This window comes from Pelecanus crispus, chromosome 3 (genome assembly GCF_030463565.1).
Source record: "Pelecanus crispus isolate bPelCri1 chromosome 3, bPelCri1.pri, whole genome shotgun sequence".
Classification (NCBI taxonomy): Eukaryota; Metazoa; Chordata; class Aves; order Pelecaniformes; family Pelecanidae; genus Pelecanus; species Pelecanus crispus.
The window spans coordinates 59,137,624-59,160,176 of NC_134645.1; the positions used below are offsets into that span (position 1 = coordinate 59,137,624).

Sequence of the window (22,553 nt, forward strand, 5' to 3'; positions counted from 1 at the left end):
AGGGCTGCCCCCCTCCCTGCTCCCAGTAACCTCGACAGGCTCAGCACCCTCCCACCACGAGACCCACAGGCACGCCTGCTCACCTGCTGCGGGAAGTTATGGACACAGCCAGGCAGCAGACACAGCCCTAAGTTCCTAATTCTGTTCCGAATTGGGCTGTGAAAGATGGACCACCAAAACTGTACTGACGGCTCGGACAGACTGGTGCATGACATTTCTCCTCACTGTCTGCGTAACTAGGAGGAAAACCATTAAAGCCAAGTGAAACCGGCCTCCACAACAAGTCTCAAAAGCCATAATTTATCATCTTTTCCCATTACTATCTCAAACATATAATAAAGAAACTATTCTAAAATTTATTTTTCAAACTAAAAATTCCAACTAAAGCAGAACTGTACACACTTTACAGTTTGGTTGTAGTCAGAAAATTAAACTAGATTTCAGAAAGTCTTTTTCCTAAAGCTCTTTTCCTCTCATAACTATAGCACTGATGACAGGAGACAAACAAGTTGTTTCTGAGCGAGCAGTCCTTCTGCTTTGAGAGTACCAGTCACGTGTTACAGCGTTAATAGTGTCAAATTCAATTACTTTTTAATAAAACACTAGTTCTAATGCTTTATCACTTTACAATCATACTGTAGCCAAGACTGACACTTCCTTGTTCCAAAGCCGAGAACTATGTCTACCACAGCAGCTGGAAACATTTCACCATTTAGATGGCCCAGTTTTTCCAACACTGTGAATAATTAGGCTAAATACAGCAAGAAGTGAGGGTACAGCAGCCTTTTTTTTTTTTTTTCCCCCCCCTCTTCAGAAATGTATCAGAGAGCTTCATTAGTGTAAAGTAGGTTTTAGATTTGGTCAATGCAAGGAAAAACTGTCATTAAAAATTCTGAAGCAAAGATTTGTTTTCTAAAATTATTCAGTATATGTACAAATAGATACCAGGCATCATCAGGGTGGAGGGGGTGGGGGGTGGGGAAGTCGTCACTATTTCCTATTTTGAGTACTTAGAGTACAGAGAACCGATAATAAAATTCAAATTATATTTTTTTTCACCTAACACCAAATCTCTTCTAAATTAAACAATTAACAATGCTGGAATAAATTAATATTTGAGAAGGATTTCCCTGTATTCTGGGGAAACAAAATGTACAGAGAGGGAAAGAGAAGACACAGTTTTCTTAGTGTTTTTTTTTTAAAAAAAAAAAAAAGCATGCATTTACCCTAGCAATCTTCTCTCAATTCTCTTAAGAGAAGAGACTTTTCAAATATTGCAGCTACAAAATAAGTTTATTTAGTTTTTGATCTTTATTCCTCTACTAAACATAAACCAGGTCACGATTTTGAACTCCTCTACCTGCCTGTTCATCATCATCATCATCATCATCCGACTGCTGTTCTGAGTTTTGAGAACTACCATACTCATACTCAATGGGCTTTGGATTGTTGTATGGGTAGCCATTATCATCAAAAAACCTTCGGAAGGTGAACTCATAAAAAGCATGTTCAGGATGTTTTCCATTTTTGTACCACCCATTAAGTGTATCGTTTCTGTTCCCTTCCTTATCATCATCACTCCACAATTTATCTGGATCAACTGGATCAAAGTTCGATGTATCCGTAGGATGAGCAATTTTGGGAATGTAGAAAGCAGACTGCCGCCGCAGATCGCTTGAAAAATCAATTGTCTTAAAAAAGGGATGAGCTTTTATTTCATCTGCACCGTTTTTGCCTAAACGATCTTCTGGCCCTCGGCAGAGTTTAATAATAAGGTCAGAGGCCTCTGGAGTCAATTTAGCTTGAGGTGGAATATGAAGTGCAGTTTGCCAGTTGATAACCTTTAAAGCAAAAAGAGGTGTTATTCCATTTACAATTTCATAAAAAAGGAAAAAACACAGTGAAAATTAAAACAACAAACAAAACAAAAAACCCAAAAAGCCACAAAGCAATCATTCAACATGTGTGTTTTTACAGTAGAGAGGGGAAAACGTGAAGCTGCTCTTTCAGAAACACAGGCATGTTTTGTCTGGAAAACTGGCAAAATCCAGATAAAGTTTGTTCGCATCCCAAATCTAAACTAGAGTCTGGCACACAGTGCCCCTGCTATAAACCAACAAAGATACCATACAATCCAGCATCTGGAACCTGATATGAGGCACATGGCTCACAATCTTAAAAGGAAGGTGAGACAAACCAATTTGGATTTATCCGATGCACTGGAAAGATGAACACATTTAAAGTTAAAACTAATCAATGCTGCACTACATTTGAGCCAACTAGTATCCTGCAAGCTGAATGCAGCTTTGCAAAGACGGCACCTGCAGAAGCTTGCCCTGGTGGTTTCTCTGAAGCAGCCGGGGCTCAGGAAGGAAGGGACCAACAGCTCTGAGCCGCCAGTAGCCCTGAGCAGCCACGGTCACCTGCTGCTCCTCCACCTTTGCACACTGCATGTCTGCAGATACATCACCAAAAGAAATCCTCTGCAGGTGAGCGGGCATGGAAGCCTGGTGGGGAAAAAAACACCCAGAGGCTGGAAGAGGAGAAGAAAAAAAAGTAGAAATCTGAAATGTGATTTTTAGTTGGCGTGTTTACTATATGACCAGATAAAAAGATATGAATATGATCCTTCACGTCCCTTTACATATTAAGTGCACTGCCACAGTAAAGTTTAAAAACTTGTTAGTTTATAGCATGCTTGGATAGAGCAGCACTCTCAAAAATTACTTTTGATTCCATTACAAATTAGAAAGGCTCTGTAAATTTCAAGCCTGCTTTTTCAGACTGTCAATACCAGACTTTTAAAGTTACCTTCATTTGTGTTTCCAGCGGTGTTTGTGCCAGGAATGGAGGCTGCCCCACTAACATTTCAAAGAGAATTACTCCAACACTCCACCAGTCACACAACTGTGTGTAACCTGAAATGAAGTCAAAACAAGGTAGTCAAAGCCTTAGTGTAATTTTAATCTTGTATTTCTAAGAATAAAAAAGGTTCACAAGCAAATTCTATTCAATACTTGTTTAAGATTTCCGTATTAACAACTATTTATTTTTTTCTCAAAATATTACATACTTGGGAAAAGTGGCAGTGTAAGAAAGGTGAAGCGAGCTACCTGAATATCAATTACTTTGCAGTGAGATTACAGTACGAAAATGCATTACCTGTTCGCAACAATACTTCTGGCGCAATATAATTGGGTGTGCCAACAAGGGAATGGGCCAGACAGCGCTGATGCTGACGTGCAGCCCTACGTTCAAGTGGCTTCAGCCGATCTCCACACCTGCAATTTGCTGGGTCACCCCATTCATTGCTGAAATCCATACTGTCTTGACGTGCATGATCACCTATAATTGAGTGAGAAAGATGCCAAAATTTAGGAAGATTACTCTAGTTCTTAACGAGTAAGAAATTTCTTTTATCTGTTAACATTTCTTGTTCTAACACAGAATCTGTTTCAATTTCAACACTCAATTTGAGAGCTAAAAAAAGTCATCACCACCAGAATTTTGACTTTTTGCTTATGATGTAAAATACCAACTTTTGAGGACTTTTAAGTTAACTTTTGACATAATTATGAGAAATTATTGAGCTTGATCTTTTCTCAGTTTTTCTGTAACATAACCACATTGGGGGTACAGGGTGTATATTGGTTTTGTTGCTATGCAACCAGAAAACCCCCAACATTTAAACCATCAAAAAATAAAACCAGATTTTAAATCTTCAGCTTCTCTCCAGAGACAGTATAACAGTCTGGCCTAATATACATGATGTTTTGATAAAAACAAGTCAAAAGTAATTAAAAAATTGTCTTTGAAGGTATGTTCTTTTGGAAATTAAAACCAGGTTATTACAACACCTGTATTTTATCACGCTCAGAACTGTGCAATTTTTTTGCACCAGCTTTTTTTTTTTTTTTTTTTAAAGTAATCAAGTAGGGTTTTTAAAAGCTTACTTAAACCTTTCTCAGAAATCAATAGGTTACACTAAAAGAAAGCACCCAAGACACTCAGAACTTGGCGCAAGGTTTTCAAGAACAATGAAATTTAAAAGATCAATCCCATCTTCAAAACACAGTCAGGGCTGCTGTCTATGTAATTATCTTGCTACCGCAGTGATCTTCTCTCTCCAAATTTCAGAAGCCACTAATGGGACAGACTTACAGCAGCATAGCTTATTCCTCCCTTAAGGAATCAATGCTCACGCTTACAAACTCTCCCTAACTAAGCGTTGCTTTCTATAGTGTGAGTGATGTGCAGACATATTGTCAGATGCGTTATTATTCAGAAAGGAAACAGCACAATCATCTTTCTACTCATTTATTATTTAATTCCTTGCAAAGAATGACACGTCAACAAAATAACAAAGAAACCTTTTATATTTCTCTTACCACTCTGGTAGTATTTTGAATCGTGGGTCCATCGAAAACCTGTACAGAGCCCGAAGTCAGTCAATTTAATATGACCATCGCGGTCTATCAAGATATTATCAGGTTTAATATCTCTGTGGATGAAGCCCATTTTATGAACACTTTCAACTGCGCAGGTCAGTTCTGCTGTGTAGAACCGCGCCAGATTTTCTGGAAAGACACCCATTCTAATTAGGAGACTCATCATATCACCTCCTGGAATGTAGTCCATTACAAAGTACAAATTGTCCTTATCTTGGAATGAATAGTACAGGCGAACCACCCATTCATTATCAGCTTCTGCAAGGATATCCCGCTCAGCTTTCACATGAGCAACTTGATTTCTAAGCAATACATCTTTTTTCCTCAGAGTTTTTGTTGCATATAAAGCATTAGTATCCACTTTTCTTGCTAGGCAAACTTCTCCAAATGCACCGACTCCCAGGGTTTTAATTTTTACAAACATTGACTTGTCCATTTTAGCTCTTCGTAGCCGAATATAATTAGACTCCTTCTGACACAACATTTTCCTCATTTGATCTCGGGCTTCTGGTGACAATCCAACCTGTGCAGCAAACAGAATTAAATCTGAAGAGTGAACAGTACTCTTAATTCTTGGTGATCTTCTTATAATTACAAGGCCTAGGCAAAGCAAGCCAAATACTTGTATACAGCATGAGAAATAATACTTTAAGGAGTTTTGTTTTCCTTTTTTTTTTTTTTAATTTACACATTAGGATTCTATGAAAACATATAGGAGTGATACAAAGCAAAACGCGATCGCTTTCAACAGCAAAATGCATGAGGTGCCAAAGCACCAGGAGGTTCTTGAGAAGGGAGTACTTTCTTAAGGAAAGAAAGGGTAATTTACAACCTACTGATAAACATCACCGCAAATAATACTTATCTGAGTAACAGTGTGCATCAACTGCCTCCCTGATTCTCTTTGCAGAGCTAAAGGAAGCCAAGACGTGCCTAGGAGCAGTAAGTTGCTGAGGACTAACTAAGGAGCTGCAGTGGGAAAGGCTTCCACTCTCCAGACTAGCTAGACCAGAAGTCACTAAACTTCCTGACCATGCCAGTGGAATTTCAGTTGCAGGAGGGAGTATGCGACTCCCCCTCTCATGCTTCCCTGTGTACCTACACAAACCAGATCCGCATGGCACCGTTTCCTACCGTCCACCCACACCAAGCACGTGCCTCTGCCACAAGCCAAGACCTGATCTTCCTTCTTACCACATAACCCACCTCTTTCTAACAAGACTTCAGTCACGCTCTCTCTACTGCTCTCCGCTCTACATACCAACAAGCTGAGCACAGCAATTTCTTTCAAGTGGCTCACTCCTCCCCATGGTATCAGTTCCTGGCCTTCTGTGTACATATCCCTATCTTGAATGAACATCCCTGGCGTTCTGGCCAACACCACTAACATTCTGGCAGCTGAAACACTCACAGGCCACACGTAACTCATCACCTACAGCGTGGAAACTCTTATCTACAAGAACCACACTAAGCATTCTTCTTGTATTCCAATTTGGGTTCCTCCTAGCATATTTTGCTGGCTTCAATTCTGTTAAAGTGCCATTCAATTCCCGTGCCATCTTTCAGTGCTCTGGAATGAGAATATCCCTTCTTTTTGGCTTTAATGTGAGCAGAATCTTTCTTCAATTTTTTATACATTTTTCTCTGCGACACTATCCCCACACAGCTTTATGCTCACTCCTCCTTTTGTTCTCTATCAGCATTTTCAAAATCTTGTATGTTCCCTTTTTTATAACATCTCAATTATTTTATCTACCTACCTGGCTTGAAATCACCATCCTACAGCAATGATTTCCAAGTTCCACCTACAGTATATTTCCTTATCTTTTCCTGGACATTCTGATCATAAAATTGAACATGGCCAAATTGAATCCCTGCAAACATCACAACTGTTACTCAAGCACTATTCTAGAAGTTTTCAATTTTATTGTCACATCTTATTGATTCTCGATACCAAATCTTGCTGCTTCCATTTCTTTAATGTTTCAGATGTTTAAGATACTGTCTGCATAACAGTACTCAGGACCATCATCAGGATTAGGTAAACACTACTCTAGACCTGTATAAACTGCATGTTAATAGGTGACTTCTACTTTGCCTAACTTACAACATAACTTGAAACAACTTATAATAGATGTGACTGAGAAAAAAGGTGAGATAAAAGATTAATTGGATATCATTCAGTATCTTAAAAATGCTTTAAATACTGTTAGAACACAGAAGATTTCTTACAGACATCATAACAAAAATGGATCCAAAGGAGATGCAGTTAGGAAAATGCATACAAAACGCTTGTCTACCCAAACAAACTTCACAAGGAAGATCAATTCAGTAAGATTTTAATGGGGAAGGCTGTCTCAAATTTGAGACAAATTTTTCTGTTGACATCAGACAGGCAGTATTTCGGACTGGGTCGCAGTAGTTTCAAGACTGGATGTGGGAAACAGGTTCAACTCCCTACTCCGAATCAAGAAATTGTCTTTCTCAACACATTACTGTAGGGATATCCTAGCACTGTCTTCCAGGACAGAAACATCTCAAGTTTTCTGTGAATGAACATGCTGAAGGCACACTTCAATGCAGACAGAGGGATTTTTGAACACTTACAAATGTCAAGAAGAAATTTGAAGACCTGACCCTGTTAAAGTTCAGACAACAGTGGGTCACCTTCTCAAGTTCCATCTGAACCATGAAGTCTGCTTCAGTACAGCCCCATTTGCACACACAGTGAACCCCACGGATCAGTTAGAAAACTGGTAGACTATAATCTAGATGGCAACAAGACCCTAGAAGGAGTGAGACCCAATACAGTAATTGATCACTGCAATACATACAGAGTCTCCAAAAACCTTGTAGCTTTACCTTCTAGTACCTGCTCCCTAGCTGTTGCATCCTAACAATTTTGTTGTAAAAAATAGCTCAAGTACCCCATTTTATCACCTCTTCCCCCAACCCATCTTCACTTTTTCCTATGCCACCCACTAAAACAAACATTCATCACAAACTGATCGCTCTCTGCATTGCTCTTATTTTCCTTAGAACTCTCCTCAGCTACAGCATTTACCAAAAATTAACCAACTTTGTCGGCTGCACAAACGCTCATGGACATACACCTCCAATTAGTTCTAGTCAATGCCAGACACAAGAGCTTCCCGAATTGCTGTACGATGTCACACAATTTGCTCTCATCTTGCTTTGCTTTAAATGACGACTTAAGTTTCTCTTTGTGGCAAAGACATCTAGCATAATTCTTGGGCAAATTCACACATCTGAATTAAATATTTTTGAGAGACAGCTCCACTCTATTCCCTAGGAAACCTGATAGCATAGAAATATGTCACCTATGCTAGAAATACAGCATCCTGTGAAGGTAAGTATTTCTGTAGGGATGCATTCTGGTATTTTTTTCTTTCAAAATTCCTACCAAAGCAGAGAAAAGAAGGGATTCAGTACTTGTTTAATCCTCTTAAACTTTCTGAAAATAAGTAATGAGCTAGTTTCCCTTTCTCCTTAAGGCCCAAAATATACTTCGCTATTGTGAGATTCCTCTCTTACACCCTGATGAAAAAGGAGAGGTCTGCTGCAACATAATACCCCGTTTTCCACCCCTCAGCCTGTAATTAAACATCTGCATTTCATGTAAGAAAAGATATTTACTAGGATGCTTTAAATGCACAAGAAAAATATCAAGAAGTTATATCAGTGCTTTCAGATACGTAATACTTATGCTTACTATGGAACACAACACAGTAAGAAGGGAAAGTGAAGTTTGCAAATCAACATTAATTATATCTTACATTTCAGTACTCAAAAATAGTAAAATAAATTCATGCTTAATTTTGATGCAGGATTGCATGCAAAGCCTTCTAAAAAGGGATCATGCTATTCTTAATAAATACTGTTGCTCCAAAATCTTACTTGTCTACACAGGGATGGAGGCTACAGAGTTCAGGAAAGCTTCCCACACCTTAACAGTTTAAATCAGCTGTTAGTGGAAGTGAAAAGGAAAGAGAGAAGACTAAGAATGAAGATCTAGAAAGAGCTCCAGGAAGAAATCTTGCTAACATTTACATATTCATGATTAAGCAAACACTTATAAAACACTACAACTTACAGCAAGAATTTTCAAAGAGTAAGAAAACATGGATTTAAAAAACAGCACTTCAAGAAAGTGGCATAACTCAGATACATTCTTTCATAGAATAAATTAAAAGGTACATCATACTTATGTCAAATTTTCAACTACAATTGTTAAATATATATAGGTAATACATCTTGAATTTCCATTTCTGCAAATCTTGATTTCACTACTTCTCACTATTTTCTCTTTTGAAATTACATATGTATACGTCAGCCCCCGTTTTTACCCTTTTGATTTCATTTAGTAGAACACTGACATACCAGAAATAGACCACTGATTCATGTCGGCACAAAGAAGTTGATTGTACATGTTTTTCTTGACATCTGTTTTTTATTATCCTATTCAATTACCCCTTGTTTAAACAGATACCCTTGCAGCCTGGATTATAAAATACTTCGGCAAAAGGTACCATGTCTCTTTCATTCTAAAAATGTAACTTTTAAATACTGATTTTTTTGTATTTGAACTTAAAAAACCCTATCGCTACTAGAAACAAACTGCAGAACATAAAAGGCATCATTAGATGACTATATAAACGCACTAACCAGCCTACCACTTGTCCCTGCTTTGCTACTTGCACCTGCAGTGTTTATTTAAAAAAAGTTAAAATCACCAAAATATTGCAAAACTCACTCAAAAATCAGGACTAAATAGAACCCATAACAAAAAGCTATGAGCCATGTAGCTAAATCTCAGTTCACGCTACAATGATTTTGCTTCTGCTGCCTTATCATACACGAACCAGATGAGCTACACATAGACATGCAAAAATCTTACTTAAAAAAACCTAATTTCTAAGACGACAATGGAGTACATAAACAAAGAAATGAAGAATTTGCCACATCTCGAACACAAAAACTAAAAGCATACTTCAATACCGTGATATACCACAATGTTCTATTCATCTTTACTATTTAAACATTCTACAATTAAGATATATTTCTTAAAATTAATACGGGAACAGTTCTCTAGTCATAGATTTAGGAAGAAGAAAGAGTTTACCCGCATCATTTCATTCTCTAGTTGTTTTTTCCGATGCAAACGTTGCTGATGCGACTTCAGTATATTCTCCACGTGCTGCTCCATGAAGAATTTAAAGGCCTGAGGGGAATAGCTTTGAATGCGAGACTCTCTTCTTTCTTCATCTTTCTTGTTTTTTCTAACAGGAACAGGCGATGTTGTAATTTGTTTCTTTTCTTTATCTGTTGAATCAACGCATTCATAATTCTTTTCATTCTCATCCTCCTTGGATAAAATAGGTGGTTCCTCCTTGTTGAGCTTGGGTCCTGTCTCATACAGATTGATAGAGGGATTCTGGTGTAACAAGTGTTTTGGGTACGGTGGTGGTGGACCCTGGTAATTTGGAGCCTCTGCAACAGGAGACATGACTGCCATGTTTGTAGCTGGACCCTCGGAGAAGGGAATGGTCTGAACGGTTTGCACTGGCTGTGGCATCCAGGAAGGGTGAGTGGGCGCTAAGGCAGTCTGTAGCTCTGGTTTTAACACACGCATACTTTTTACTGGTTGCTGAATGGGAGCTGGTGTTATAGCTGTTACTGTTGTAGCCGAAGGCTGAGAGCTGCTAGAGTGACTCTGCCTATTTCCATGATGGTTGTTGAAAGAATTTGACCGCACGGGAACGTTGGGTTGCCACGTAGGCATGTCATGCCCATTGCCAGGTGATGACTGCGGTTGCACAGGGGAAGGCTGTGACCAGGACGCAGGTATTCCAGCTACGTTTGTATTATAAAGTTCCATATTGTGGCTGTTTCTATTTGGCACCATCATTGCCTGAGGAAGATTCCCATTGGTGTATGCTGAAGGAGGAGCAGACCCTCCTGCCTGCATCTGTAGTGCTGTGGGACTTTGCCTGTTAGTTGGATTCATGGGGTATGGGGGTGGCTGGCGACTGACAGAGTTCCCAGACACCACATTCTGGTGAACTATGAATTCTGCCTGACAATTGCCATTTTGCATTCCAGCTCTTCCCGAGGGAAAACTAAATTTGCTGTTGGCAGAACTCTGCATGATTATTGGTTGCCTGCCAATAGGGACAGCGCTCATGCCTCTCTGACCCTGCGTGGAAGAATTTACAGGTGGAGGATTCATAGGTGGAGGTGGATAACCATCCTGCCATGCTCCTGGTGGCACTGGAGAAATACGGGAGATCACATATTCCATGTTTCCAGAGTAACGCTTTGTTTGAGAGTTTGCTTCCCAGGAAGGAGGTGGAGGAGTAGTTCCCCTTGGAGGGGGTGTCTGTCCTCGAGGAGGTGGAGGCGGAGTGACACTCCGTATCTGCGGCAGAGGCGGGGGATTCACTCTTTGTCCATTGCCAGGATGGGCCTGAGCAAATGCTGCAATGCCAGATCCAGATAACGGCCTTCCTACATCAGGCTGAGAGCTGGGACTTTCTGAGCGATAAACTACACCATCTCCCAGAGAAGGGCCGTGCCTCTGAGGAACCAAGGACTCCTTAGAACCCTTCCAGCTCTGCTTGCGGTTAACCGATTGCTGTACAGTCCCTGCTTTTACAAGAAGAAAACACAGCATTTATATTATTAGAAATTATTTCTATTCACTGCTTTGAATATTTTATTCTTCGGCATTAATTACTACAGAAACAGCATAGGAATTCTCCAACATAACATAATCCACTGTACTTCATGTGAAAAATTTATCTCTATCTAGTAATACACAGCATGCTATGGCAATATGCTCAGTACACAGTACAAGAGAAAAAAAATGCAATGACACTATAGTATCAGAGATTTTAGAAATCACTTTTTGAAGACGCATTTTGCTTCAATTACAGATGCACTCAATTTTTAATTGAAAAAATGGTAATATGCAAAATTATTAGGCATACTACATATTTTTAATCATGCATACAAGCAATTCTCAGAAGAGATGTTCAGTACAAACGCAAAAAAGCAACAGCACAGAAAAATCGGTTTAGTCGTGTTGCTATTCCTTCCAGTTTAACATAGTAAGTGAAGTGTTTCTTAAACTAAAATTTAATTGAATGTTGTAAAATCAAACAGCCCACTTACACCATTGTATGCATACAGTTCATCTAAAATTGTTATATTCCTTGCATGCGAAATTTGCTTAAGTATTACAAAAAGTTATGTCTTTATGGATAAAGGTGTTGTATAGAGGCAAGAATTAAAACTGTATGAAAGTAAAACTTACAGAGCCAAACTCTACAATATATTTACTTTACAGATGTTATTTTGCATCATGTAAACAAAATAATACGCAAGGAACTGATAGTGCATGCAGTCTTACTGTGCTTTTTACAGTGTTATTACTGCAATATTTGTAAACACATACAGTACTGTAACTGCTGAAAGTCACTATATCTTCAGTAAAAGAATGTGTTAATTACTATATCTTTGCAAGTAACAATGAAAATCATGGCTAAATGGTGGCATTTAGCTAGCAGCTTCATACAAGCACCGACTAACCCGGCTTCACAGACTAAATGAAAATAATGCTGTACTTCACTACTCTTGACTACTAATTTTTCCTCATACCTATATGATCAATTTAAAATGTAACTTTACAGAGCTAGCAGCTCAGCACTCAACTTGAGTCAGGTAGAAGTTCAGTATTTCTGCTGCATTTGAAAGTTACCGTTTGTTTAGGCGTATGCTACTAAAACCTGGCAAAAAAAGAAAAACATCAAGATGTGCTAAAAATGTGTTTGCATGCGTTAAGACAGCAATAACAGAAAGTAGCAAAATTCCGACTCTGTTGCTACTAAAGCTGTAGTCTGTCCCCTAACTTCTATAAAAGCATGAAGTCTGCCTTAAAAACCATACAAACAAGATCTGGAACCAAGCAGAAAATTAAGTAGCAAGGCGGATCTTGAAACAGAACATCCTAAATACAAGTATTGTAGCCATATGATACAGAAATATATACACACACAAATAATACATATACACAAAAGTACACATACATAGTGCTGCTGTGTGGGACAATGTGTGAAAAGAGACAAAGAAATTAAAATCAGAATTCAGTGCTCACCACTGACTTCTAAATGGCACCTGACACTGAGAACAAGATACAGGCATCACACCGAGGGACAAAAATTACTAAAATGAGATATGAATGCCATTCCTTGTATAAAATACTTACAGACAATACTAAACCCATGCAGTTATAAAAAGAAACGTTTAAGAAAGTCACGTCAAATGCACCTATCTTTCAGAAGAATTACATTATATACTTCACATGCTATTTTTAAAAGCAAAAAACTGTATCTCAACATCTCGTCTATTCCATTGTGAGTACATGAAGTAGGAATTTGCTATTTTATATTTTTCACCTACAAGAATACAGTCAGTGAATTACTGAGTTACCATGGATACACCTACCTGGTGGTTTCATACCTGCGTTTACAGGTCTCGCTGCTGCTGCAACCATCTGTTCCCGACGAGGATCCTGGTAGCTCATTTTACTTATAAATTCGATGGCAGCTTCTATACTACGGTTGTTAGTTTGTCTAAGAGCTTGTATAACCATATCCTAAAGAGAAAGTTATATACAAAAAATAAATTACAAGAAAATGTCAAAAATACAGAAAAATCACAGTTATGCAGCCAAATATCCTCCAGTAATTTTACCAAAGTACATAACTGATTTCGCTCAATTGTTTTAAAACTAATTTTAAAGTGTTTTCTCCACAACAGATCCTCCAAAACACTAATACAGTCTGGATTTTCAGGGAAAAAATGTTAACTTGTTGAAGCACTATAGTTTGATGTAAATCGTGTCACTTTGCTATTTGTACAGTTTGCTCATACGCACTGGTACGCACTACCCAGGTAACAGCTACTTACATGATGACCAGAGGTCCCTTCCAACCCACGTTATTCTATGAAAGATACCCTAATATGAAACTCAGAACTTCAGGGTTTGCTCATTTTCATTCACCTCAGCATGACTTTTTGTCAACAAATACCCATTAGTTTCTCCCTAAGAATTCTTCCTGATGAAGACAACAGTATTGTCAGAAATTCTATTATTTTGTGGTAAATTTAGGCTCTGTGTTCTTAGACATCCAAACACAAGTTTTGATCTGATGGCTAATCCCAGCACTGTCAATGGAAAAATGTATTATGGACCAGAGGTTTTTCCACTGACTTGAATGACATCAAGGTCAAGCAACAGAGGCAGAATTTCAGAAATAGTTAAAAGTCAGGCACTGCTCACCCAGTTATATTGCACGGGATTTGTGCAGCTGACTCAAAAAGTCTGAAACAAATCCACAGCATAACTCCCTATAATTAAGCACACTGTCTTTAGTGATTTGTTACGGCCACACTTTGTCGTATCGAAGCAATCATTTCAGTTCACATTATGTTTGAACAGGTTACCTACATACGACAGCATTCACCTTCTACTAAAATCAATGGGAAATCAAAAGACAGCTCAGGAGGGAAGAAGTCAATATCGATTTCAATTCAAACCCACATTTATACTTTCACCATGCCTGTGTACATTTTTAACACTACAAACATACAAAATTACATACAGCCTTCAGAAACGGTAATTAAATTCAGCAAACAAAGCAGAACCTTAAAAAAGGATTTTAAAATAAAAAAATACATACAGTAAGGTTGTTGCAATGTTTACAGACCAGCTGACATTGCTGGAAAAAGCAGATACAACTTTTGACCTCGTAACTCCTTCATGAGACAGTTACGTCTGCAACACTTCTACTGTTATAGGCAAGACTGATCTGTTGCGAATTAGCACATTTTCAGCACCAGTATGCTGTTTGATCACTGTGCAAACAGAAGGTTAAGTTGTCCAGATTATTTAATTTACAACTGGAATATACTTTTATGGGACCCATCATTCATTTGTACCTACCGACTTCAATTTTCTTCTTAATCAGTTTCAAAACCAAATTTACTGTCTTTTAGCCAAGTAATTCTACAATATATAAACCTAAACGTACAAGTTCACATCACCAAGCCATAAAGACACACAGAATCTCAAAGTACAGAACCAGCAATATTTTTAAGAGATTAAATTTAGTTCCCTCTCCACTAACCAGAGGACCCGAGTAAGAGCCAAAGGATCTCTCTCCCCTCTAGCCGAAGAAGAAAAACCTTGGTCACCTATGTGACATGAAGTATTCAATGTCTTTAAGAGTATCACCTTACACAGTACTTCAGAACTTACGAGGACTGAACCTGTATCCCAAGAAGCAAGACAGGTTTCCTGTAAGCTATTTTGGGTGGTTGGCAAAAAAAAACCACCACACACAAAGAACTGCCTTCTCACATAATTACTATACACATATATATATTACTACCTATATACACACTATATATATGTATACCTGATACCAACAGATATCTATCTGTTCAGTTTTAACCCTGAATACTACCTACTACTTGAGGGGTGGGGAGAATAACCCGAACATTTGTGACATTCAATATATTAAAAGAAAAAAAAAAAAAAGGTAAAAGATCAGCCACTTACAGCTGGCCAACACACCCCAGCTATGATCCAGTCGATAAAACAATCCCAGCTCAAAATACATTCTCATTTCATTCCTACTTGCTGTCTTGAATAGCCCCCACCAAAAAAAAATGCTTTCCTACTTCAGCTGTATCTGTTCCCGGTGGTGTTCCCGGGCCAAAGCCATATGGCCTATTGTGGCAACACAACTGTGGGTTAACACATGGCAGAAACGGCTTACGCTGGCACTGTGCCTGAAAAAAGGTCCATATAACCATAAGCGTCCTGGGAATTCTCAGTTGCATCCACGAACAAAGGGTAGGAGCAAAAGGCTTCTAGATACAAAAGGATCCAACAAAAATACCAACTTAAGATACCTTTCTAGTTTATTATCCAGCCACATACCATTCTTCGGTTTGCAAAAATGACTGCAGGTTCAATCTGTAAAAATAGATCTGAGAACTGATCTACTTTTAAAAACAAACAAACAAAAACCCAACAAACCACAGAGCAGGAACAAATTATTGCAAAATCATTTATCATTATAAAATCCTTCCATTCTTACTGAAAACACAGCCTGGACTGTGTATTGGAACCAGCAAAAGGAACATGCAAAACCACTATCAGCACCTGACAATGGGACATTGTTGAGGAAAAGCCAGCTGATAGTTTTGGAGAAGCTTACTCTTGGCAGAAGTAGATCCCTGTAAACACCGAAACATCACAGCCAGCAGAACTCGTGAGCTGGTCACTACTACAAGCAGTGCACTCCTGTGAAAGCAATCCCTGTTGTGGTACTGTGCCTTTTACCTTTGGAAGGACGAGTGGTTTGCTAGCTAGGTTTAAACCTGCTTTTGTACTCAGGCTTACAGAGAATGCATGAAAACAGGTGCAATTTACTTTGATGTGCAAATCCCAGTAAAAACACAGGAGCTATAAGCGTATTAATTTTTTATTTCTGGAAACCACTTTTCAAACTCCTTTCATTTATTAAAATGAATCAATGGAAATAAGTTTAGTCAATAATTTAAAAAATAAACTGAACAATTATTTAGTTCCCTGTTCTTATAATGAAAATAATAGCAGAATAATTACTTATGTCCAAGGTTTTCAAGACTTGACATTTTTGTCTTGAGAGTATACCACAGAGAAGACACTCTGCAACTGGTTTTGGCATGTACCTTGTTATTTTATCTGTATCTGACAAAGTGCATAAAGTAAGGACAGACAAATTTCTTTCTCCACAAAGTCTGAGTTTCTATAAGCCACAGATGTAAAAAGCTCATTAAAATTAATTTCTGAAATATTTGGTACTGTCTTTCAATTTAGAAAGGCCATATTTTAGCAAGATATTTTAATTGAGCACAATCCAGAATTCCATTGAGTATCAGAGGCAAAATCCATGTTCTAGAGAGTCCAGTTCTCTCTGTTTAAAATGATATAAATAATTAAAACAACCTACCCCTACCACATAAGAACAAACTGCACAAGATGCTTAAAAAAAAAAAAAGCCAAGCCTTTGTAAATCCTTCTATTCCTCCTCTTCATCCCCCATTATTACCAGTTTCACTACATCCTAATTAGAAACCTACCAGATTTTGCAGAAGCCATTTTACTTATCATATGCAGTTCAAACATTCCATGATGAACAGCCCCTCCAACATGTATTAATAGTTTATAGTTAGCAGAACACCAAATCTTGAAAATAAAATATTTCACCTCATCAAAGCCAGCAGCCTGTAAGTCTTGCAGCATTTGTCGATTAACTTCTGATGTTCCTTTGACAGCTGAGGTTGTTTCGTTTGCAAAAGGCAGAAGTGAGTTTCTTATCTCCTGCAAAACCTTATGATATGTTACAAATTTGGGGGGATTTCGGCCTTGTCTAGGATCTTCAGATAACATTTTGCCCATGCTGTGATCAGCTTTAGCAGCATCTGAGGGTTTAGGTAAATTCCTGAGGCTCTCTCGTATTTCCTGTAGCATCTGCTGGCTGCTGCCAGTATAGTTACTGGCAGGAAAAGTCTTAGGCCTCATTTGTCTATAACCTTCTGGCTTCTCACTTCTCTTCATGAAAACATGTATATATGCAACCTCCACCAAGGACTCGCACACACCAAAATTCAAGGAAGACTGGCTGGTAGTTTCAGAACCTGTGAAAGCAGTGGCGCTTCACTGGGAAACCATGGTTCCTGTAGTGCTGGAGTTTGTCACAACCCAAAACTGCTATCCTGGTAACAAAACAAAACAAAAAAATCCTGTTACACATACAGCAGTGAAAAAGTTCACAATGTAGCACTGGTGGCAGTGAAACGCTCACATGCAGCACTACCTTCGCAGTTATTAAAAGCGTGCTAAGCAACTTCTTCCAGCAGCCTTTACTCAACCTAAATCACAAACTGTGCTGGGCTTCTAACAGTCTGTTAACAAAAAAAAATGGTTTAGGTGCCTCAAGTCCAAACTGTCCTGAATTGCAAAGGATGTGGACGCAGTAAAGAGGAACTCAGTGTGGCGGACAAAGCTTTCAAGAGCAGATGTGAACTGGTGCGTGTGCTAACCCATCACTGCTTCTTTGCCTTCCCTCTCTGCTGGGTGCTGTCTCCGTTCATCGCCCACGTTCTCTCCATCAACACTTTTATAGCTGAAGGTGCCAACTCTACTGTCCGGTTAGCTAGGATATGGACCAAACACCCTAGCTGTTCAATAATTCTGATATCAAGCTCCACAAATAGGCGGAAGTGAGAAGTACAAAGTACACCAGTAAGAGCATATAATTACCATTATTTTATCCATTCTTTAGTAGTCATATATGTAAAAAGTAAACACTTGCCTAGCTCACTGCATACAACTTTATGATTTCTTGTAACACCTGCCATTTGAACCAGTTTAAGCGTTCAGTTTGCTAAGGCTGCCGCAGTCTCTTAGCTTGAGGCTCCTTGAACCAGTCTCCATCAATAGTTAAGTAATTTTAAAATTTATTTTACATAAGGGAAGATGAGAGCAGGGGGAAAAAGAAGACAAAGAAAATTTAATCGAACTTTTTTACTGTAAAATTGTTTAACAACTCAAGCATGAAATTCACCGAGAGCATAGCTGTGACATTTGGTAAGGGAAACAGAACTTTCTGCCAGAAACAAATAAATAATGTTTCCATTTTGAAGGCGCAGACTCATCAGAGAAAGAACCCTGTGTCTGCAGAGAACTCAAATCTCTGCATTCGTGCTGTGCACTAGTTAGTACTGTAACTACTGTAACTGGCAAAGGACAGAGCAACTAAGGTGAAACACTTAAGAAGTTACAGAGCATTTGCCTCTTTAGAATATCATGAAATAAAACTTTTGCAGTCTCTACTGCTCCACAGAGGAAGATCAGTTACTAAGATAGCACAAGATACAAAAATTACATGTTTTAGCGCTGTCTTTTCTTCACAGGCAACTAGAAGAATGGTAAAGCTCAATTCACACTGTTCCTTTACTATAATGCAATGTCTAACAGTAGCAGTACTGAAATGTTCTTATTTTCTTGTTTCTGTTTCTCAGAGTGTTAAAAATCTGTATTCCTAGTTTTCTGAAGAATTATTTTTGAGGATTCAGATGTCTGCAAGCATCTTTTGTCTCTTAAAGAAGTAGTGTGTGGATAAGTGTTTCTCATATTAGACATGAATTAAAAAGGTGGCTAAGTTTTACACAGTCTACATAAAAGTCACTCTTTCTTCATCCAGGTTTTACTTCTACAGTATTTGCATTGTCAAAAAACAATTAATGATTCAGTGACTGAGGAAGAATACAACAAGAAGCTAACAGGAAAAAGAACCCTCTAATACACATGCAAATTTTGTGAATTAAATACACATGCTACCCATACATGAATGAAACCTGAAAGCTTGAAGTAATACATAAATAAGGACTGCAAAAAGAAACACAAGAGACACCCACTTAATCTCATTCTCCTTGGAGGACCACTGAAGAAATAATTTCATTTCTGTAATGGAACTACCTAAATCTTAGGTGTTATAACTGCACCCACAAGCTTTCTCTGCCCTGTGATAGGTTTGAAACCTGAAATAAATGTGATTTGGTAGTTACACTAAAGCTTTCTCCTGCAGTCTGGTAGCATACAATTCTTTAGCACTCACTGAATAAGAAAAAGATCATCAGACATGTAAGTAAATTTTCATAATAAACAGTGAAGTTTTGCGCAAAGTACTACAAAATCTAGATTCAGCAGAAGCATATCATGAGAGCAATTAAAATGCTATTTAATTTTGGCCATTTTCAAAATAATTTTCAAAACATGCCATATTTAAAACCACACTCAAAATACTTTGACAAAAACACTTTTTCCAAAGAAAAGGGGGTAACTATAATTAGACCATTTTACTAGAATTTAGTTTTGCTATGGATGTTCCTTTTCTTTCTAGGAGACCTGCTTCAAAAAACACAGGCACTGGATACCCAAGTGCAAGGATATATGCTAATAACACTTGAGACAATCACCACCTCCAGAAAACTGAAACCTCTAGCATAAACTCATCCCAAAACATAGGACAAGGACGGTAAGTATCTTAGAGGCTTAGTAATCTAGATTACTTGTTCAAATTCAGTCAAAATCAGGAGTAATGACTAGTTCACCATTGGCAGGGTAATCTAGATAAAACCATTGGTATTGATCTTGCATCACAGAAATACCAATGAGAGAAGAAAGAAATGTCCGTACATGAGTTACTCCTTTTAACAAGTCCCAAAGGCCTGGAATTCAGGAGAAAACAGTTGTTTTGCACCTATGTATTTTAGCAAAATTTCCTCTGACCTAGAGTCCACCACCTAGGGAAAAAAAAAATCAGCTTGTGCTCAAAACCAAGAGAACTGTATTTCTTTCTAAAGTGCTTTGAGAACTTTAAGACAAGGGATACTGTAAGTGTTTGATAGCTATTATTTTGCTGGCAACTGCAGCGTAACAGGATATGGGCTAAGCAGTCTTGGAGAATAAAGCTGTGCTTTCACATAAATTTTTAGCAGAAACAGAGCTTTACCAGTGTAAACCAGCCAGTCCACTTATCTCCCACCACTTACTAGTGCCAGCCTAATTGTTTGTAAGGCCACACAGAGTGAATCAAGCTAAGGAATTTATCCAGATAAATAGTAACTTCTTTTGGTGGGTTGTTTCTTTTGGCAGCAGGGTTGGATAATAGCAGTTTGATGTGTATGTGAAACTACAGTCTTAATTGCTCCAAACCCAATTAAATTGGTCCTCCAGTTTAATGAAGCATAAGGAGGCAAATATTACCACTGACTACAGTTTACCTTGCTTTACATATGAACCTCAAAATTCAGAAGTCACCTCCTCTTACGGACGTTTGCACACATTTTAAAGCAAGAAAGTTTTGTCTCAGGTAAGAAAGCTATCTCAATTTTGTACTACTAACTAGCAAACACTAAATTATTTTCCTCTACAGGTCAAACTGTAAGGAAAAAAACCCCAACCTTGTCTTTTTACAGCATAACCACGAAAGATTGGACTTAAAATAGGCAGTTGAATGAAAATACAGAATGGTTGCATGCAATTGTCAATGACTTCCAAGTTTCCCTGGGGAAAAAAATACACAGCTTTGTAATAGATCTGTAACATTTCTTACGTCCAAAAGTTTTGAACATGCTTTTAAATACTCATATTTCCAATTAAGTATTGAATGCCACATATTAATCTGTTTTGGTTCCCTCTTTCATGTACCTATTCTAGTAACTTACTTTATACATAATCACAACACTTTATTGCTAGGGCGAAAAAAAAAACCAATCAAGAATTTGGGAGACATAAAATTAAGTTTGTAGGGGCTTGGTCCAAACCAACAAAAGGAAGCTGTTCTTCAGATAATAGGTCATTGAGCCGTAAAGCAATTTACCAAAGGATGCATTTCCAATGCTGAAAGTTTCCATAGGATGAGGAGAAAACTGGACCCTGAAATTGGTACATAAACATAACTACACACTGTCAGGGGAGACTGAGCTGGAAATGACCGGCGGCTAGCTGAACACTGGGAACATTGTGCATTCGCTCCGCTTGTTTCCACCCTTACGCTCTGCTATCTCCTTTACCAGGATACAGCTCTTCTTACATACAAACGTATGCTTAGTTCCTCTCGGCAGCGGCATCTGTTATTTCGAGCACACGTAAGAGTGATCTTTATGCCGGCCAGCATTTCAGCCACCGAGGACCAAAGTGTAAGCTGCGCTGGCACAGCCAGGTACCAAGGTAACTCCTCCGGCACGGCAGGGCCCGGCGCTGAGGGCCACCCAGACCAGGCGGGTTCCAGCGCCGGGAGGAGCGCTGGGCATACGACAGCCACGACTATCCCGACACCGCCCCAGGGCGGCGGGACACGGGCGCTCCTGTCGCCCAGCCGGCCCCGGGCCGTGACCCGAGGTCGGTCTTGTGCGGCGCCGCTCCCCCCCCGCGCCGCCGGTCCCCCCGCGCAGGCCGGCGGGGCGAGCGCGGCCGAGCACCACCGCGGGGGGCGGCGGGACCCTCGCCCGCCGCCGGCAGCGCCGCAAGGGCCCAACCGGCCGCGCCGGGGGAGCGGGCCCCGCCGCCCCTGCCGAGGAGCCGTTCCCGGCGAGGGAGAAGCCTCCTTCGGAGGCGCCAACCCCCGGCGGGGGAACCGGAGACGGCACCGTCTCCCGCGGCCGCATCCCGCCCGCTCCCGGCGGGGCGGAAAGGGCCCAGGACTCCCCGGCCGGCCGTGCCGGAGCCGGCTCGTTATCGTCCCCGCGCTGCGGCCCCGCCTCGGCCTCTCGCCCCCAACCCGCGGCCGCTCCCCCGACCCGCCGCCGCCGCCGCCCCCCCGTCGCCACCGCGGCACAGCGGACCCACCTGCAGCGACAAGGCAGCGGCGGCAGCGCCCCGGGCCCGGGCGCACGGAGCTCGGCGACGACCGCCGCGGCCCTCCGCGATGCCGGCAGCGGCTCCTCTCGCCCTCCGCCAGCGCCCGCCGCCGCCGCCACGGGCCTCTCAGTTCGGCGCCGCCATTTTGTCGGTGTCTCCGCCGCGGAGGGCTTCCCGGATATGGGCAGCTCCCGGCCTCCCTTGCGCGCCCGGCGCTCCCCCCGCCGCCCCGACCCGGATGGAGCGCGGCGGCCGCCGCCCGCCCCGCCCCGCCCCGCCCCTGCTGCGGGCACGGCCGCCCGCTGCGGCCCTGAGGGCGCCTGCTCGGGGCAGCGGGGGGGCACAGAAACCAGCCCTCCCCCCGCCGCCGCCGTGGTTCGGGCGCTGCTTTTTCCTTCCGTGGTTAAACGCCGATTTTCTAACGCGGAAAAAACCCGTTTTGCCGAGCCTCCGTGATCAGCTAACGCCCGAAGGAAGGACCCCTTACAGACCGACGCGTGTAAGTCGCCGGGAAGGACAGCCCATCCATTCCCACTCAGAGATGCATCGGGACCATTTTTGTTTTCAGGCCGAGCGTTGCATTTCAAACAAATCGGGAAGCA

General features: G+C 40.4%; 1 protein-coding gene across 4 annotated transcripts; it reads right to left on the reverse strand.

The window, feature by feature from the left end:
* Positions 1 to 1,272: 1,272 nt before the first annotated feature.
* Positions 1,273 to 21,978, reverse strand: LATS1 (large tumor suppressor kinase 1). 4 transcript variants are annotated; one of them, XM_075708050.1, is made up of 8 exons: positions 21,940 to 21,978; positions 16,792 to 17,300; positions 12,990 to 13,125; positions 9,592 to 11,114; positions 4,389 to 4,971; positions 3,163 to 3,345; positions 2,812 to 2,918; positions 1,273 to 1,841 (listed from the first exon to the last, which is right to left on the reverse strand). In XM_075708050.1, exons 2-8 carry the CDS (start codon positions 17,140 to 17,142, stop codon positions 1,323 to 1,325), a joined length of 3,402 nt encoding a protein of 1,133 aa, XP_075564165.1. In that variant the 5' UTR covers positions 17,143 to 17,300; positions 21,940 to 21,978; the 3' UTR covers positions 1,273 to 1,322. The 4 variants fall into 4 exon arrangements, with proteins under 4 accessions (XP_075564165.1, XP_075564164.1, XP_075564163.1 ...); XM_075708049.1 differs by having other exon boundaries at positions 9,592 to 11,117; XM_075708048.1 differs by having other exon boundaries at positions 12,975 to 13,125.
* Between the last annotated feature and the right edge of the window lie 575 nt (positions 21,979 to 22,553).

Bases quoted from the DNA above. Each gene is read 5' to 3' on its own strand.
- LATS1 (XM_075708047.1), bottom strand. From the start codon at position 17,142: ATGAAGAGAAGTGAGAAGCCAGAAGGTTATAGACAAATGAGGCCTAAG. The intron at 13,126-16,791 runs GTGAAATATTTT...CTTTCTCTTTAG, and splicing joins AGGCTGCTGGCTTTGATGAG to GATATGGTTATACAAGCTCT. The intron at 3,346-4,388 runs GTAAGAGAAATA...ACTCAATTATAG, and splicing joins TTCAAAATACTACCAGAGTG to GTGATCATGCACGTCAAGAC.